Below are 17,233 nucleotides of genomic sequence, written 5' to 3' on the forward strand. Positions count from 1 at the left end.
CTGTGTAGGCACTAGGCAGGGAGGAGGGGGGGGGGGGAGGAGGACCAGTGGTGGAAACTACATTTACTTAAATACTGTACTTAAGTCCAATTTTGAGGTATTTGTACTCGAGTATACCGAATCTCCAATATGTCGTACTTTCACTCCACTACATTTATTTGAAAACTTTAGTTACTGTAGTTGCTTTGATTGTTATTACAGAACAACATACAGTAAACCACTTGAGCCCTTGTATACATGTTCCGGCCATTTGAAAATAGCCGATCTACAAGCTCACAATGTGCCACAGATCACATTATGCGACGCATCGAGCACATTTTTAATTCCGGGCTTTTACTTAAACAGTTTAAATGCCAGGTGACAATAAGATGAGATGAATCCAATTATGCACTGATTGCCAGGGACGATGAGACGATTTTTTTTTCTTTAATCCATATTTTGAAAATTCCTCTAATCTGGTGTGCAGGTGATAATAGAATTACACAATATAATTACATTTTCTTTCTTTTATCTATAATGGGCTTCGGTGGCAACGAGAGCCAAAACTGGTGACCACCAGGTGAGCGCTGAAATCGTTTTAACCGTAACGGAGTGTAGTTCTATGTTACAGTAACGATTGAGTACTTTTTTTTCCACCACATGCTCAGGGGAGGGGAGGGGGGGGGGGGGGGGTAGAGACAACACGCTCACACATCATCATCATCATAGTACATTCTTTTCTTTTAAAAAGAGCAAAAAAAAAAACACTTCATAATTGTCAGTCTTCATGCAATAACGTACAGAGTAAACAACCATTTTGTTTCTACAAAATAAGACATATTATTATGGCACATAGGTGATTATCTTCCATCCGTTTTCTCTCTTCTTTTTTTTTGCGCGCGATACATTATCAAATATAGACAACACACTTCAAAAACAATTATTTCTTATCAACAAATATACTTATTGCATTTTTTTTTCCTCCATAATATTATACTTCATATAAAGCCGCCGAACAGGCAAGGATAAAGGCATACTGTATACGCTGTGGAAATTCTTCTCTTAAATATCACCCAACATGCAGGGAGGGCAACGGTGCGCAGGTCGCGATTGGCTGATTGTCATTTTTGTTATTAAAATGGCTGTAGTTCCTGCTTTAGTTTCTTAATAGGTCAGTTATGTACACACAGAGAGAGAGAGAGAGAGAGAGAGAGAGAGAGAGAGAGAGAGAGACAGAGACAGAGACAGAGACAGAGACAGAGACAGAGACAGAGACAGAGAGAGAGAGAGAGAGAGAGAGAGAGAGAGAGAGAGAGAGAGAGAGACAGAGACAGAGACAGAGACAGAGACAGAGACAGAGACAGAGACAGAGACAGAGACAGAGACAGAGACAGAGACAAAGACAAAGACAGAGACAGAGACAGAGAGAGAGAGAGAGAGAGAGAGAGAGAGAGAGAGAGAGAGAGGAAGGAACGATATTCATCCCTTTGTATAGTGCCGTTCAGGCCCATATATGGTCATCCGCAGGATGAGCTACTGGCCAGTAAGTATATGAAGCTTAGCGGAGAGGAAGCAGCTATAAGCGCCACCCAGAGTGTAAAAAAACGGTCCACTTTTTAAGACGTTGTTTTCGTTTTAACCAGCAAAAAAGAGCCCTTATTAGATACTTTGTCGTGTGATGAGCTCACACGACTATAATATAAGCACCACTGTATATTCACCCGTTTCCTAGGCTGTGTGTGTTCCACTTCCTGTCGATTTGATCCAATGGAATCCAATGAAACTGGTCAGATGACCGATGATATCCAATGAAATCGACAGGAAGTGGAACACACAGACAGCCTATAGGAAAAAGTTGAATAGGTCCACTTTTTAAGTAACTAGTAATAGGTATAGGCAACATATTACCATTTTTTGAGTAACTTTTCCAACACTGTTAATGGTATCCGGAGAACTCGCCGGTTTACCAACTCGCCGCAGCGAAAAGTCTTCATCAATGTCTTCATCGTTATGCTAACATGCTGTCTTCATCAGTGTAGCGTGTCAAACCCACAGATGTCATAGTTCATTTCCAAAGTGATCAAATGATTTTGTGCAATTAAATGGTCAGCTATTCGATGATAAAAAAGGTGAGTATGTTAATACCAATGTACCAATTCAGGATATTGTTTACTAATGAATTACATTGTTTCGGTACTTTGGTGTTTAAAACGTTAGCTTCCCCACTTCATCTAGTGTAAACTCTAAACAACCTATCCTCTCTCTCTCTCTCTCTCTCTCTCTCTCTCTCTCTCTCTCTCTCTCTCTCTCTCTCTCTCTCTCTCGATTCAACGCAATTTAAATGAAGGTGAAGTCAAACAAAAATGCACTAAACACCGGCGAGTCGGAAAACAGGCGAGTTCTCCGTCCGGTAACCCTTAATTGTTAATAACGTGACATGGCCCAAAATAGCGGCACAGTGGCTGAAAGTGGTTGCGTCTGGGTTTCATAAACATTTACCCAAAATGGAAAGTATTTAAAAACAAAAGTAATAATAACCGGGTCCATGTCCTGCACTTAAGTAACAGTTTTGGACGTACAAGGTTTCTCACCTGACAGTGTATATATATTAAGATTTTAACAACGTTAAAGTCGGTTGGTCCCACGTACTGCTTTTACAATTAAAGGGGTGACATATTTTGGTCATATACTGTATATATATATACAGTTACATATAGCAGTGGTTTTCAACCAGTGGTCCGGGGACCACCAGTGGTCCTTGAGGCGGTTCCCAGGTGGTCCCCCAGCCAAATGACGGAGAGTTGGAAATGGTAACCAAATAGATCTTTAACTCTTGAGAGCCTAAAATGAAACCTTCATTTCATGCTCTCAGGAGTTATTGTTAAACATCTTACATTACTTCATTTACAAGAAGTCTACACGATTAGAGAATGTAGAATAATTGTTATTTTGCTCAACATTTACCAAAGATTTACCAAGGAATTGTAGACAAAATCTCATCCAACGACACCAAACTATTCCAGACCAATTCTGGGTCTGAGAGGCTGAATGGTGGTTCCGTGGCCCAAATTGAGAACAAATAACGGGCCTCGATATGAAAAGGGTTGAAAACCACTGTAGTATAGTATTAATTTGAGGCTGGCTCAGAGCATGTGAGCGTGACGCTATAATACTGTTGAGGTTATAAAAGCATTTAAACATCAGGTCCAAACACACTGGATGTGTTTTTTTTTTTTTTACATATTGCACTGCAGTAGAAACTCCTGTATGAATTGCTGTTGGTCGCTATTGGGGGAAGCAGGAGCTTCCTAAATATGGTGTCACGCAAAGAGCTGCACGGTGACAAAGGGAGTGAGTTTGACTCATCAATGACACATACAGGTAATGACCACCAACGCTGTGCTGCTGAAGTGAAATTCTCTTTGTAATTATACGTCTGGTGCCGGGGAATCTTTTCAGAATAAAAGGGCAACCAGTGTGCCAAGCAGATGAAGGAGATTTCACGCTGAAAAAACCCACCGAACTTCCATTCCATCCCCGCCAAAAAACCGGGAGGCGAAACCTCCCATTTGCATAAGTCCTGATCTCTCTTTACTAGCGATAAATATTGGCAGGCATAGCATAGATTCAGAGTAAATAGGGAGGTTTTGTCTGGCCGTAAACCAAGGAGTAATATGGCTCCAGCGTGCAGCAAGACAGTTCCGGTAGGGGCTCAGCAAAGGCGTTGCCCAGCAACGAGCGCTGTCAAAAAAGTGGATTTTATAGCGATCGTGTTGTATTTCATTAAAAAAGGACCTAAAGACGTCCTGGGACGGATGGAGCGAAAAAGGGTACATTTGGTTCCATTATTCTGGACACTCTCAGGAGTTATGGGAGTCCTGAGCATCACTGCCTTAGAGCACTACTTCTGTTATGCTGGTCACTACCTGTGTGTGTGTGTGTGTGTGTGTGTGTGTGTGTGTGTGTGTGTGTGTCTGTGTGTGTCTGAGGGGGGGTATATCATAATGCAGAAAGATGGGTTGCCATCTTGACTCATGCGTCCAATTAGACACACATTTGCTGCTGTTCGCAGTCAATACTGCTGTTATGAAGGTAATTGCTGAAGGAGAAATACACTAGAGATGTGTGTGTGTGCATGCGCACAGACACACACACACACACACACACACACACACACACACACACACACACACACACACACACACCTCGAGAGAAACTCGCATTCACACAATAAGAGCGTTTGCCGGTAAAAAAATAAAAATAACACATCGATTGTCTAAAACGCAGGGAAGTTTGGATTCGATAAAGGAAAAAAATTGATTGTCGTGTCAAAAATAATAACAATAAAAAGCTTTCAACAGCAGCAGGGCCGATCTGTTGTTTCTCTCAGAAGACGGCCCCGTGTGAATGTCTGCACAATTATACTAACTGCTAAATTATGCTGTTTTAAGGCCTCCTTGGTATGGGGGTGTGAGTGCGTGAGCATGTGCATGTGTGTGTGATGGTGTGTGCGTGTGTGTGTGTGTGTGTGCGTGCGTGTGTTTGTGTTGCTGGGGGCCGCCCGGGGGCCGAGGCATATAGCTAGGAGCCTATATAGCAGGAGTCTTCAACGTTTTCGCTGCAGGGACGGACCGCACCGCTGCCTTTCAGGGCAGATTCACACCACGATCCCGGGGTGCGCACTCGGGACCACTTGGCAGATGTTAGGGTATAGTGTGAATGCATGCGTGGGTATATATACCGTTCCCCGGAGCGGATCACACAACCAATCCCGGGAACCGCATGGGAAGGTAGAGTCTCGGGACCGATTGAAGTGTACTCGGATACGGATTGCTGCAACGCGAAAGCATCGAATACAGTTGAATGAAGTGTACTCGGATACAGATCGCTGCAACGCGAAAGCATCGAATACAGTTGAATGTAGCGTACTCTGTTGCGGAAAGAATCAAAGGCCAATGTGAATCATGGCCAATCGCGGGCAATCGTATTCAGGGAACAGTTTGAATCAAACGGACTCGGTGTGAATCTGCCCTAGAGAGAGCAAAAGGGAGCAGTGGGTCTTCAACGTTGCAGGGGGCGGCGGACCGGAACCGCCGCGCTTTTTAGGCTCGGGCGACGAGTAGCAGGTCCGGCGAAGGAGCCTGCACGAGCGCGACCACCAGCAGCAGACACAGGCCAATCAGGGACGACGGGGGCGTGGCCCCGCCGGTCGCCGCAGAGCGCACGGTGGACACCGTGACCTCGGAGGTGAGCATGGCGGACAGCGGCACGTGGGACATCAGGGTGGGACTGGCGTAGTTGATGAGAGAGTCGATCTTCTCCGCCTCCTTGCTGCACGCCTCGACCTGCCGTGCGTGGCGGGGGACAGAAAGCACAGAGAGACGAGCGCGTTGAGAAACGTGAACACTGTACACACACACACACACACACACACACACACACACACACACTGTGAGTTCCAAAGCCTGTGAAGCAGTAAGCTTGGCTCCAAAAAATAATCCACGCTCACATCGCTTGTAGAGTTTAACTTTTTACTTGACATAAAGGTGTACAGAACAACAAACAACATGATACAAAAAAGGTGTTCAAAAACGATTCTAATAATTGGTCTAATATGGTTTCTGAAGTGGCTTAATAATTCCAACGTGGGTTAGTATTCTCCAAAGTGGGTCAAAAAGCTGTAGCTGCTCTCAGGCTTCCAGCTCTGAACTAACTAAAAACCTGCTGGACACAGCTGCTGATAATGCACACTGAATTAACTGGCTTGCTGGCTTCTGCTCCAATAGGTTGAATTCTTAATTGGCTCTATTAACACAGCTAGACTCTAAGCTGCACAAAATGTGTAATCAAGAAAATGTCCTTCAAATATAGTACACACAATGAAATAACTCTCTCACACACACACACACACACACACACAGACACACACACACACACACACACACACACACACACACACACACACACGCTCCTTTTCCACCAAAATAACTTTGTGTGAGACTGGGTGTTATATAGGATATGAACGGAACCAGTTGTAGAACCAAACACGGTGAAATCACGGATTGCAATTCCGTACATACACGTCTAGAAAATCCCAAAATACGTACATACTGTATTACACTGAAATCCTCCCCATAGACAATGACGGAGGGGCGCCGTCTCTACCGAACTTGAACCACGGGAGACGCCACCGAGCGGGGCCGCTAGGGTCGCGAGTCGCCGTGACGAGCGTCGCGAAGTTTGGTAGAGCCCGACTCGGCCCCGTCCGAGGTGTAACCCGATGGCGATCGTACATAATAATCTGCATCTTCCATACTGAATAGTGACACGAGCACTTTGGGTCGACCTTCAGCACAAGAAGGTTCCAGTTCCAGTTCCAATTTCAGATCAGATCAAATCTGGTTCAAAATTAGGCGGGGGAAAAAAGGAACGGAACTGGTTCAGCCCCGGTGGAAAAGGTTGCCATGCGCTGTGATAAAACATATTTTGCCTGATGAAAATAGCAGATCTAATAGCTGTTCTACAAGCTCACACATGAGCTTCATGTGGATCTGCTATTTTCAGAGCGCAACAATTAACACCCGAGCGCAACCAGACATAAAACGACGTGTCTTTTAGTTCTACTGGATTCTCTTCTGACATCCGAGTCTAGTTTTAGTTGTTGTTGGCAAAATTGTCAATATTATTTAGGCTTATAGTTTTAGTCATCATCGCTTCATTTATTTATTTCGTTTTCATTTCATTTCACGTCAGCGATAAAAGGTAGTCATTTTTTCGTTGCAACTCTAGTCTCCACTCACTGTATTATTTATTTAGCCTTCCTCCATTCCTTTAGTTCTACCTCTCGCTTTGTTCAGCAGCCTTCTTCTTTTGTCTGTTTCGCTGTCTCTCTCTCTCTCGTATTGGGAGTCCGTTGTGACTCGTGAATAATGGATTATCAGAGAGTCGGTTTGTCTGACTTTTCACCTGATGCTTTGGAGGGAGGAATCCAGACTTTAACCAAATCTGGGCGGGAACCCCTTTTGGTGTTTCAAGCATTATGTCGTACTTTAGCTATTGAAAAATAGCAGATGTACAAGCTCATAGCGTGACACCGAGTGCCGCGCTACAAGCTTGTAAATCTGCTGTTTTGCAAATCTTTGAATATATATTCTTTCACAGCGAACATCTTTAACTCAAATCTTTGCTTCTGGGGAGTCCCTGGAACAACATATTTTCAGATGGGGGTCGGCGGCCAATTACATTATATTTTTGGGGGTCCTTGACATGAAAATGTTTGAGAACGACTGACAAAGAAACATACAGTAGGATTTTCAGAAAACTGTCAGTCTAAATGGGTTAATACAAAGCATTCAGTGTGTCCGCCCCTGATCTCAACTGAAGTGATTGACAATAAATAATGAATCTTGATATAACACAGCAGCTGCAGATAAACTACCTTCCCCTTTCCCTACCTTTCCCTTTTTTTCTGACACTGTGTAGCCTATTGTGTATTTAAAAAATAAAATAAAACGAACTATAGACACAATGCCCTTAGTGGTTAACAATAATAACCAGCAAATCTGCTCTAAAAACTCTAAAAACGAACTCAATAAAAAACTAAAACTAGAATAAAATCCTAAACTATGATAACCTTGATATGCACGTAACCTGCTGCTCACTGCTTACGCACGCGCACACGCACGCACTCACGCACGCACAGTTGGGGGGGGGGGCTATCGCTCCTCAATCCATTCTCTAGATATATTTATATAAATAGCTTCATAAATGATTCAATAATTGTATTTACATTGATTTCAGCAGCAGCAGCAGTAACCTTTGTAGCGAAAAAGGCCTTGTGCACACCTATACAAGGACAGGTGCGTCGGAGCCGGCAGCAACCGAATGCGAATCGTGAGAAGAAAAGGGTCCACACACACCGTCTTCACTTATAGAGCAGTATAGTTTCATTCAGACGACGACGTTTTGGCCTAAAAACGACCTTCATCAGGTCTCTGGTTTATACAACAAGCAACCGGTGATGGTTATATAGAGGACCAATCAGAGGCACACTCCAGTCTGTTGCCATGGAGAGGGCACAACCCATAGAGCCCTGTATACAGGTAGGGGCAAACGTTTAGTATCTTATGAGTCCACAGTAAAAATAATATGACACAAAAATACATTTACAGCAGTCAATAACAGAATATATAGAAAATACAAAAATGTTAATTATAAATAAGTATGTACTGTAGATATAAAGGGACTGGGGCACGGAAAAAGACACTTTACAGTTTAACCCATTTTTGGGGCGGGAACCCCTTTTGGTGTTTTAAACATTATGCTATCATTATGCTATTGAAAAATAGCAGATCTACAAGCTCGTAGCACGCCACTCTGTGGCGCGCTATGAGCTTGTAGGTCTGCTATTTTTGAAAAATCGTGAAAATATTTATTTCAGTTTAGAAGACATTCTTAAAATTTTGAGGTCAGGCCAAAATGTATTAAAGTGCAGTTACAGACACTACAAGTTGTCTATAGGCCTAGACCAAATAGGCATATGGGTCTGACCTCTATGGGGACATCAGGAGCGGCCCATATAATAATAAAAAATTCGGCTGTTGAGTTAGAATAAATAAACAACAGGACATAACAGCATAGCAAACAGTATCACAAGGAGACACAAATAATCTTAAAATATCACACCATCACCATTCAATAATAATTCGTCATTTAAACCATTTAGGGGCGAAAGTATTTAGTGGAGATCCCAAAAAACAATGCCTCACGTCTCTTTAAAAGCCTCGAGGTGGCAGAGGAACTGACTCGATGCCAACAAAAACGCAGAGATGAGATGTCATGTTTCTTACAGGATAATCCTTGTCATTTCTGCGGATAGTGCTTTTATGTTCACTGATTTGTTGTTTAAATAATTATTTTGTACTTTTCCAGTTTTGAGGTGACAGTACTTCATTAGACACCCTGGAGTCGTTTTTATGTGCAATGGTGTATTAACTTTGTATTTAGGGTTTCTTCCTGGAGGCTGAACCCTTGACAGTCAAACGGGCCAATGAAATGAACAGTAACATATTGACACAACACTATCAGCCCCTCCCCTAACCCCGGCTTCAGTTCAGGTGGATCACCACCCACCAGGCAAATAAGGCATACTTAATGAACAGGTGGGCGTGTCCACATAAAAGCATGATGAGATAACACGCTGTTTCTGACAGACACACACACACTCAGACAGACAGACATTGACTGAATTACAGTATGATGATACCTGATGATCATGTTTTAGGGTGGAAAAGATCGTGGCACTCCATCTTTAAGTTTCCTAGTGGTCAGGCCACAGGGACAACGTAACTAATAAACTGTGTGTGCGAAGGCGCATGAAATGACACCTTTAATTTGATATTTCTGCCCAGAGGACGGATGATGATAAATTGCTTGTGTTTTATTTCTATTGTGGCATTATTGGGCACAGCTGCCACATGGATAATTACCGTTAGGGAGATAGGACTGAGCAGGGCAATTAAGTGTCAATTGCGCTTGTTTATTGCTAGAACATTCACATTAACCAAGCAGTAACTTTGAAGGATGAAGGACAAATGAAGGATACCAGTGTCGTTGCGTCTCCGTCTTCTAATGAGGAGGTCATACTGGAAAGAGAGACGTTGAACGAGTGACCGAGTCGAGCAAGAACGCAAAGGGAAAAAAAGGAAGAGAGGTATAGAATGCATCCGACAGGCAGAGAGAAAAACATGACTTATTTTGTTTTGTCCAAAGGCCTCAGTCATTCAATGAAATATAGATAGTCTTAAGAATGAGCTCCCGGCTTCCTCAACACATCCTCAGGGCAAATACCTTCAAAGTCGCTGGCTTTCTCTGTCTCTCCGTCAGCCTTGTCTAGCTGTATTGCCTTATGATTCAGCGCAGTGTGCGCGTGAACCCTTCCACCCAACGGTGCGTTGACTCACATGGCTCAAATAGAATGGTAATGCGTACGGTCTAATGGGTTAGTTTCAACCAATACTCTTTTGACACGGTTTAAACAAATTGTGACGCATGATGGTGTAATGTTCAGTGTTCCTGACAGGTCTAGGGGAAAAGGCTTTTTTTAACATTATTCTTTAGTACACAAAGTAATTTACAGAATAAAATGTGCTGGGGAGGTCGTGAGGTTGCTTACTTTCAGACGGAAAGTACCATTAAAAAAAGAATGGGGACCTTGATATGGAAAAGGTTGAAAACCTGCACTGCAATAGACATATTCTTACATAATTGTCTCTGCTAATGGTATACTTTGATGCCTTCTTTTCTTTCTTTTTTCTATGCTTCAATTAGTTGTGTAGTATGCTTCAATTAGGTGTCAGACAGTGCGTGATAATTGATAATGTTCCAGACAAGCTAATTGCATAATGTGCCGTTAATATAGCCTGATTGTCAGACTGTGAAACCAGGCTATACTGCACATACTATACATATATAGTCTGCATTATCCATTATATAAAATTATATCAAACATAAGGCAGAGTACCTCAGAGACCTAACTGTGAATGCAATATATATATATGACTGTGACATTGCATACATATTTTACATCTGCTGCCATCAAATGAAATGAAATGTCAAATGTATTCACAGTCATCTATCTATGAGAATGTGTGTGTGTGTGTGTGTGTGTGTGTGTGTGTGTGTGTGTGTGTGTGTGTGTGTGTGTGTGTGTGTGTGCGCGCGTGCGTGCGTGCGTGTGTCACAGATACAGGATCTCTCTGTCTGCGAGTGTGTGTCCGTCCGTCTCTGAGTCCCTTTCATGCCCATATACACAGAGATCTCTATATGTGCCGTTCAAAATGTCCGTGCCCCCTGTATGCCCATATTTGGAGACGACGAGATAAAAAGGTGCATTTATATAGCGCCTTTAATCCAAGGCGCTCCACTCCAACCAGCCCACCCTATACCCCTGAGCCACCGACGCCCCCGAATAGTGATTGTTGTGATATACAACAGGTGTGTATACTGAGAAGTGGTACTGGTACGTGAATAGGCAATGTACTTACATGTATGCACTGTCTGAACTGTAACATACTTTAGGGCTGTGTTAGAGCACGCTGAAGGCCGCGTACATTTCCTATTCACGTACCAGTATCACTTCTCAGTACACACCTGTTGTATATCACAACAGTGATGTCTCAATGTGACAACGTAGCACCGAGGTCATAGACTGGCCTCCGAGTATACTATGATAATCGTCTACCGCCGATCCCTCAAGAGACGGATTCTGTACCAGCAGAACAACCCGTCAGCAACATGTAGCGTTGTCAGGGTCGAGAACCACTTTCATGAGCTGAATGAAGTCTTTTTGGGGACGGATGGATGGATGGATTGGGGACTTTATAAAAGTCAATTAATATTCTCGCTCACGGCCATGCAGCGGCCGGGGGCCGCTTTATATTTGAGGTCCTTGTAGGGGACATGTTTTGTGGCCTAGCGGGGAAATGACCTTCGCCACCGCGGATACATGCACGTCTGACTAGTCCCGTTTCAAATACACCAAAAAGTGCTTTAGTTTATTATGTTATAGGACCAAACACAACATCGTTTTTTCCCTCATCTCTAAGGCCTCCCCCCATGCATGAAATCGATTCTTGTATAAAATAATACTTCACTGCAAAAGTGGTGAAATTGATATGTAAAGATATAAAGCCCTGTCCGTCTGGGCGTTGAGGCGTGGATTGCGGAAAAGAACGCTAATAAAGAGAGAGAATAATTTCCCATTGACTCTCCTCGTGTGATCTGGAATGAAATTCAACCAGAACAACGAGAGTTCTCTAGCCGAGATCAATCCATCTCATCTCAATTGGAATACAAGACTAGGATACGATTTTTTGCCAGACCGTCTGCGAATTGCGACGATTGTTAGAAGTTACTGGGAGCCTTCTTTCTAGGCAGTCGTGTGAATAACTAAGTACAGTTCCTCAAGCACTGTATCCAATATGTATAATATTCACTACTTTTAAATCTACATCACTACAAATATTAAACTTTTTTACTCCACAACAACTATTTGAAAAGAACTTTAGTTTACTAGTTACATTTAGATTTGGAATATTATTACAAAACATACACTAACCACTTCAGCCCCGTTATTATAATAATTATGCATTTTGGCCATTTTGGAAAATAGCGATGCAATGCGTTGTGAGCTTGTAGATCTGCTGTTTTCTTGCCTTTATTCATAGTACACAGCAGCGGAGAGAGATATGAAACAGGGGGAAAGAGAGAGAGAGAGAGAGAGAGAGAGAGAGAGAGAGAGGGGCAGGATCGGGACTCGAACTCGCGACGCACATTTATCGGACGACTCTGTACGAAAGGATTTAGCCTGCAGGCTAAATCCTTTCGTACGGAGCTGATGCCAGCGTCAGAGAGGGCCCGACTGTCTCCGCAGACAGAACACAAGTTCAACAAATGTCTCCATTTGTGCTGACCTGTACAATCAATGATCTGACAGCCTCAGGAAATAATGGGAGAGAGAGAGAGAGAGAGAGAGAGGGGTGAACTATATCCCTTTAAAGTAGCACTATGAAACTTTATTCATGCACAAAAAGTAATTTATTTTTAGTAAAAATAGACACGTGACATGCATGAGTTCTATAATGCAATCCAAATGACTGGAACCACTCACATGGCGACTGAGATCTTTAACCCTTAACACGAGTCAGTTGATGTACTGTAGAACAGTAACAGAGTTACGTTTTCATTGTTTAACTGGCGTTTTTAATACATGTTGTGTGATAGTGTGACAGGTGACACGTTCGGATGACGTCAACGGAGGAAAGAACCGTCGCATGCACTGGCTTGCTAAGGCTTCTGGGAAATTGAGGCCCAATGCATTCCAAATTTCCAATGGCAATGGTGGCGCGCAATGCGTGGCTCTGTCCTACGACAGACGACGACACCATTTTAAGGACGTGTATACGCGTCTTTTATATCAAAACCATGGGGTGCTAAAGACGTGTACATACATGTAGGCGTCCTTTGGTCGTTTTTATCGATATAAATTATTTTTTACTCCTTGTTGATTCACGCATGCAAACTGCCGTTCACTTCCTTGTTTGCGGCTCAGAAAGAATGGCTCGTATCTCCTAATCTAGGGAGCTCTCCATGGTTCTGACGAAAAGGACAATGGGTCTGTCTTCATTTCTGACTTCAGCATGCCTCTCATTTGGAATATAAACGCTTCTAGAGAGACTTTAGCGAGACCAGCGTGAGGTAAGAATGGAAGATTATGCCTCCCGTTCAGTGGTTCCCAAACTTCTTCATGTCAAGGTCTCAAGGACCCCCAAATTGACACTAATTAGACCCTTCATTTGAAAAGATATGCCAGGGTCCCCCATAAGAGAACATTCGTACGGCTCTGGCAGTGATTCTCAACCATTTTAACTTCAAGGACTCTCCGTTTGATAATGCAATAGGCTACGGACCCCCATTTGATGGCATTTCTGGGACCCACAATTTGTATTGTATGAATTCAATGTTAATTTAACTCTGAGAGTGTACAAATGGAACACTCTCAGAGTTACAGACCCATAAGGGGTCCATTTGGTTCCAAACTATCATTCAGCTATATAGGGAACCCCCTGGAACTCCCTCCAGGACCCCTGGGGGGTCCCCGGACCACACTTTGGGAACCACTGATGTAGGGAATATAAGGATGAACAACAGCAGCAACAACAATTACACTAAAGTATTCAAGAATGGGCGACACGGCTCAATTGGGAGAAAAACACAGGGGGGGGGGGTTACATTTGCTCCTAAATACGAGCCTAACCACATATCTGAGGTGTGTGTGTGTGTGTGTGTGTGTGTGTGTGTTTGTGTGCACGTTAGTGATGCGCCGGCCTGTTGCTCGCAGGTGGGCGGGTGGACGGGTCAAGGTTTTCAGCGCAATTATGGCACGGCGGGCGTGCCAATAATTAAATCTCCCAAAAAAGGAGAAAAAAAAGCATTCCGGTACCTCATGCTCTCCTGTGTCTATATACTGTCTACTCCTCCTGCTGCTGAAACCATCAGCTTGTTGTTCTGTTGTTCATCCATTGTGTTGCTTATGAAAGGGCGCTTTAGCCACTGCCTTTTTGACCATTGTAGAAAATAAGTGCCCTCCCTGTACTCGTTCTGAGGCTCTGAACCTGAACCGTCATCAGCTGCACCAAATCTTTCTTAATTGAGCGCGGCGCTCAGTGCGCACACACAGAATAATTATATAGCAGATGGCTATTTTGGCTGTGCGGTATACTGCCGCCGCGCACACAATCCAAACTAAAATGAGCACATGAGATGAATTCATTTGGAGCGGAGATACTATACACTGCTGCAGTGCAGCAACATGACCCCGAACGAGTGAAGTGATCCGGTTCTCGAGACAGATAGTATGCCCTTCAAATTGCCTCTTTTTTTTCCTATTTTTTGTTTTCGAGGGCCACGGGGCGGGCGAGTCGCGCGGCGGAACGGGCGGGTTATGAAAAAAAGAGAGACAGAGAAAGAATTTTGATGTAACACGATGTCTGTTAAAAATAATTTTAATACCAGATTAGTGTGTGTGTGTGTGTGTGTGTGTGTGTGTGTGTGTGTGTGTGTGTGTGTGTGTGTGCGTGTGCACGGAGAGGAGCATATGCTGCTGGGCTGCAGAAGCAAGTCCAGTCTGGGTGAAATTAACTACGCAAAATTAAAATAACGCCACGGCTGGGCCGTGGTCGGATTTTGGCGGGCTTGCAGGGCTCTTGTGTGCGTGTGTGTGTGCGTGCGTGCGTGCGTGCCTACGTGTGTGTGTGTGTGTGTGTGTGTGTGTAAGGACACGGGAGGACAATCTATCCTCCCCCTGAGTTTATTGTTATGACAGAAAAAATAAAAATAAAAACATGAATATTCATTTCCACAATGACAAGGGCGCTAAATGACTAAACTACTGTTCAACTGCAGGATTTGTTAGAGAGGTGAACGCGGTGTGTGTGTGTGTGTGTGTGTGTGTGTGTGTGTGTGTGTGCGTGCGTGTGTGTGTGCGTGTGTGTGCGTGTGCGCGCGTGTGTGGGTGTATACTGAATTGCTCATTGTAGATGGATGCGTGCGTAGGTCGTTATTTCACCAGCTGTGGATGTACTTTGCCTCTGTTTGTCGCTCATTACAACATAACGAGCACGTAGATGAATGAGCTAAATGAGCTGTCTTCACACTCATGAGATCAATGCTAGCCCAACGGGGACGCAAGGAACAGGTGTCAATGTGGACGCCCACGTCAAGCTGACCTCTTCTCTTACTTCTCCATAAGTTTCACTAACTCGAATTGAAAGTTTAAAGTTATACAATATATGTGTAAGGTAGTAGGGCTTTCACTTCTAGTGATTTTTACTAGTTGACTAGTTGCCTAATTTATACTATTAGCCGGCAGTTATCTTTTTGAGTGGTGCAACCACTCCCTTACGGAGCTATGTGTGTGGGTGGGTACAAAATAGCACAAAATTAGCACAGTTGTTTTTCACCACCTGTGCGCAACCTAACACACACACACACACAAACACACACGCACATATTAACTGTATGGTGATACCGGGTGTGCCAGTACAGTACAGTGACAGTACAGTAGAGGGTACAGTAGAGGGACCCCCACACGGTGACTCTGTCATTTCTCAACCGTTCCGGACGCGGTGCGGCTCGCCGGAATCGGGCCGGCACCCTGGGTGCGTTCATGGAACTCCTCCCCCCCCCCCCCCCCCCCCCCCACACGGAGTTGCACCACTCACTTCACACGGGTGTGATGGTTTTTTTTTATAGTGGACTACTGAATCAAGCTAGTGTTTACTTTTTACCGTATATAGGTTTACTCTCGAGTCTCGAACTGGCGCATTGCTTTTTTTCCAACAGTGAGAAAAGCATGGACAGAGTGGCGCTGACTGATGAAGGAAGTATCAGCAACAACAACGTTGCATGGCTATGTAACGGGTGACGTCATGGAATACGAGTTAAACAGGAGGCTGGCCAGACTGAGTATAGCGAACTGACAAAACAATTTGCTTTTGTGCCTTTATTGACAGTTGAAGACAGACAGGAGAGAGGGAGGGAGAGATGGCGGGGGGGGGAGACATGCAGCAAGGGTGGTCATGAACGGGACTCGAACACACAACGCAGAGTGAGGCCAGTGCCCATTATGTGGCATGCCTGCCTGGTCCGCTAGGCCAGCGGGCGCCCCCCCCCCAACAAAACAAATCCACGGAACACAGCGAATCATGGCTGGAAACCATGAAGGCTATAATAACATCGTTCCTGCTGTTCTATACATACACTGCCAACCAATGTGCAGAACGTCACAGAATGACGCTTTAAAAGCCTGGCAAGGGGAGAACGGGGGTGAAATACTACTAATAATAATAATTTGGCAGTGTATAATAGACCCGAAAATAGATGATCTTTTAGATTGTCTATTTTAGCTGCAGTTGCGTGACATATAGAAGACATGCCGAGCTTTGAGCTTCTATGTAATCCAAATGACTGAAATCAGACAAAAAACAAGCTTCAATTCACGGCTGACTGAGAATCTATACTCTTGTTGTAACAGACATCTGTATAATATACCGTACTTGAGATCTGGCCACTCATGGGGGACAAGCTGGAGAAAAAGGGCCCAGGACCAGGATGTCTGGAGAGCTCTTGTTCGTGGCGTATATACGCCCAAAGTTGGGCTTATATAGGCAGAAGTAAAGTAGCAGTTTAACCCATTCTGACCTGAGATCAGATTCATACGAGGTTTCCACTGGACACACACTGGTCTGATTAATCCATTCTGACCTGAGATCAGATTCTAGAAAAATGTCAGTCGTTCGATTTTTCTAAAATAGCAGACCTACAAGCTCGTATCGCGCCACTCGGTGGCGCGATATGAGCTTGTAGATCTGCTATTTTTCAATAGCTAAAGCATAACATGATGCTAACACCAAAATGGGTGCCCGGTCAGAATGGGATAACTTATAATCTCTACTGTCATCAGTATACAAGCTCTGGAGGAACCGAGGCCTGCCTGCTGCTTCTGCTATAGCGCAGCAGCTTGTTACAACATAACAAGGCCGGTGATGGATTGTGTGCTAAATGTGCTGCCGTTCAAATCAAACAGCAACTCTGTCTGGGGGGAAATGAATGGGAGAAATAAGACGGGAACGTCCCAAAGTAACTCCCATGTCAATTTAGCTCTTCTCCTGTTCTCTCCCCCGAAGTTTAAATT

At 44.0% G+C, this 17,233-nt stretch overlaps 1 protein-coding gene across 1 annotated transcript in view; it reads right to left on the reverse strand.

Annotated features, from left to right (window-relative positions):
• Positions 1-313: 313 nt before the first annotated feature.
• The window catches only part of reck (reversion-inducing-cysteine-rich protein with kazal motifs), a 99,445-nt gene continuing 82,525 nt past the window's right edge, over positions 314-17,233 (reverse strand). Inside the window, exon 21 of the mRNA XM_080794150.1 lies at positions 314-5,324. Within this exon, the coding sequence (XP_080650276.1) occupies positions 5,082-5,324 (243 nt within the window). The 3' untranslated portion in view covers positions 314-5,081. The remainder of the gene's footprint in view (positions 5,325-17,233) is intronic.

Source organism: Protomyctophum bolini (assembly GCF_963924005.1).
Source record: "Protomyctophum bolini genome assembly, chromosome: 21".
Taxonomy (NCBI): Eukaryota; Metazoa; Chordata; class Actinopteri; order Myctophiformes; family Myctophidae; genus Protomyctophum; species Protomyctophum bolini.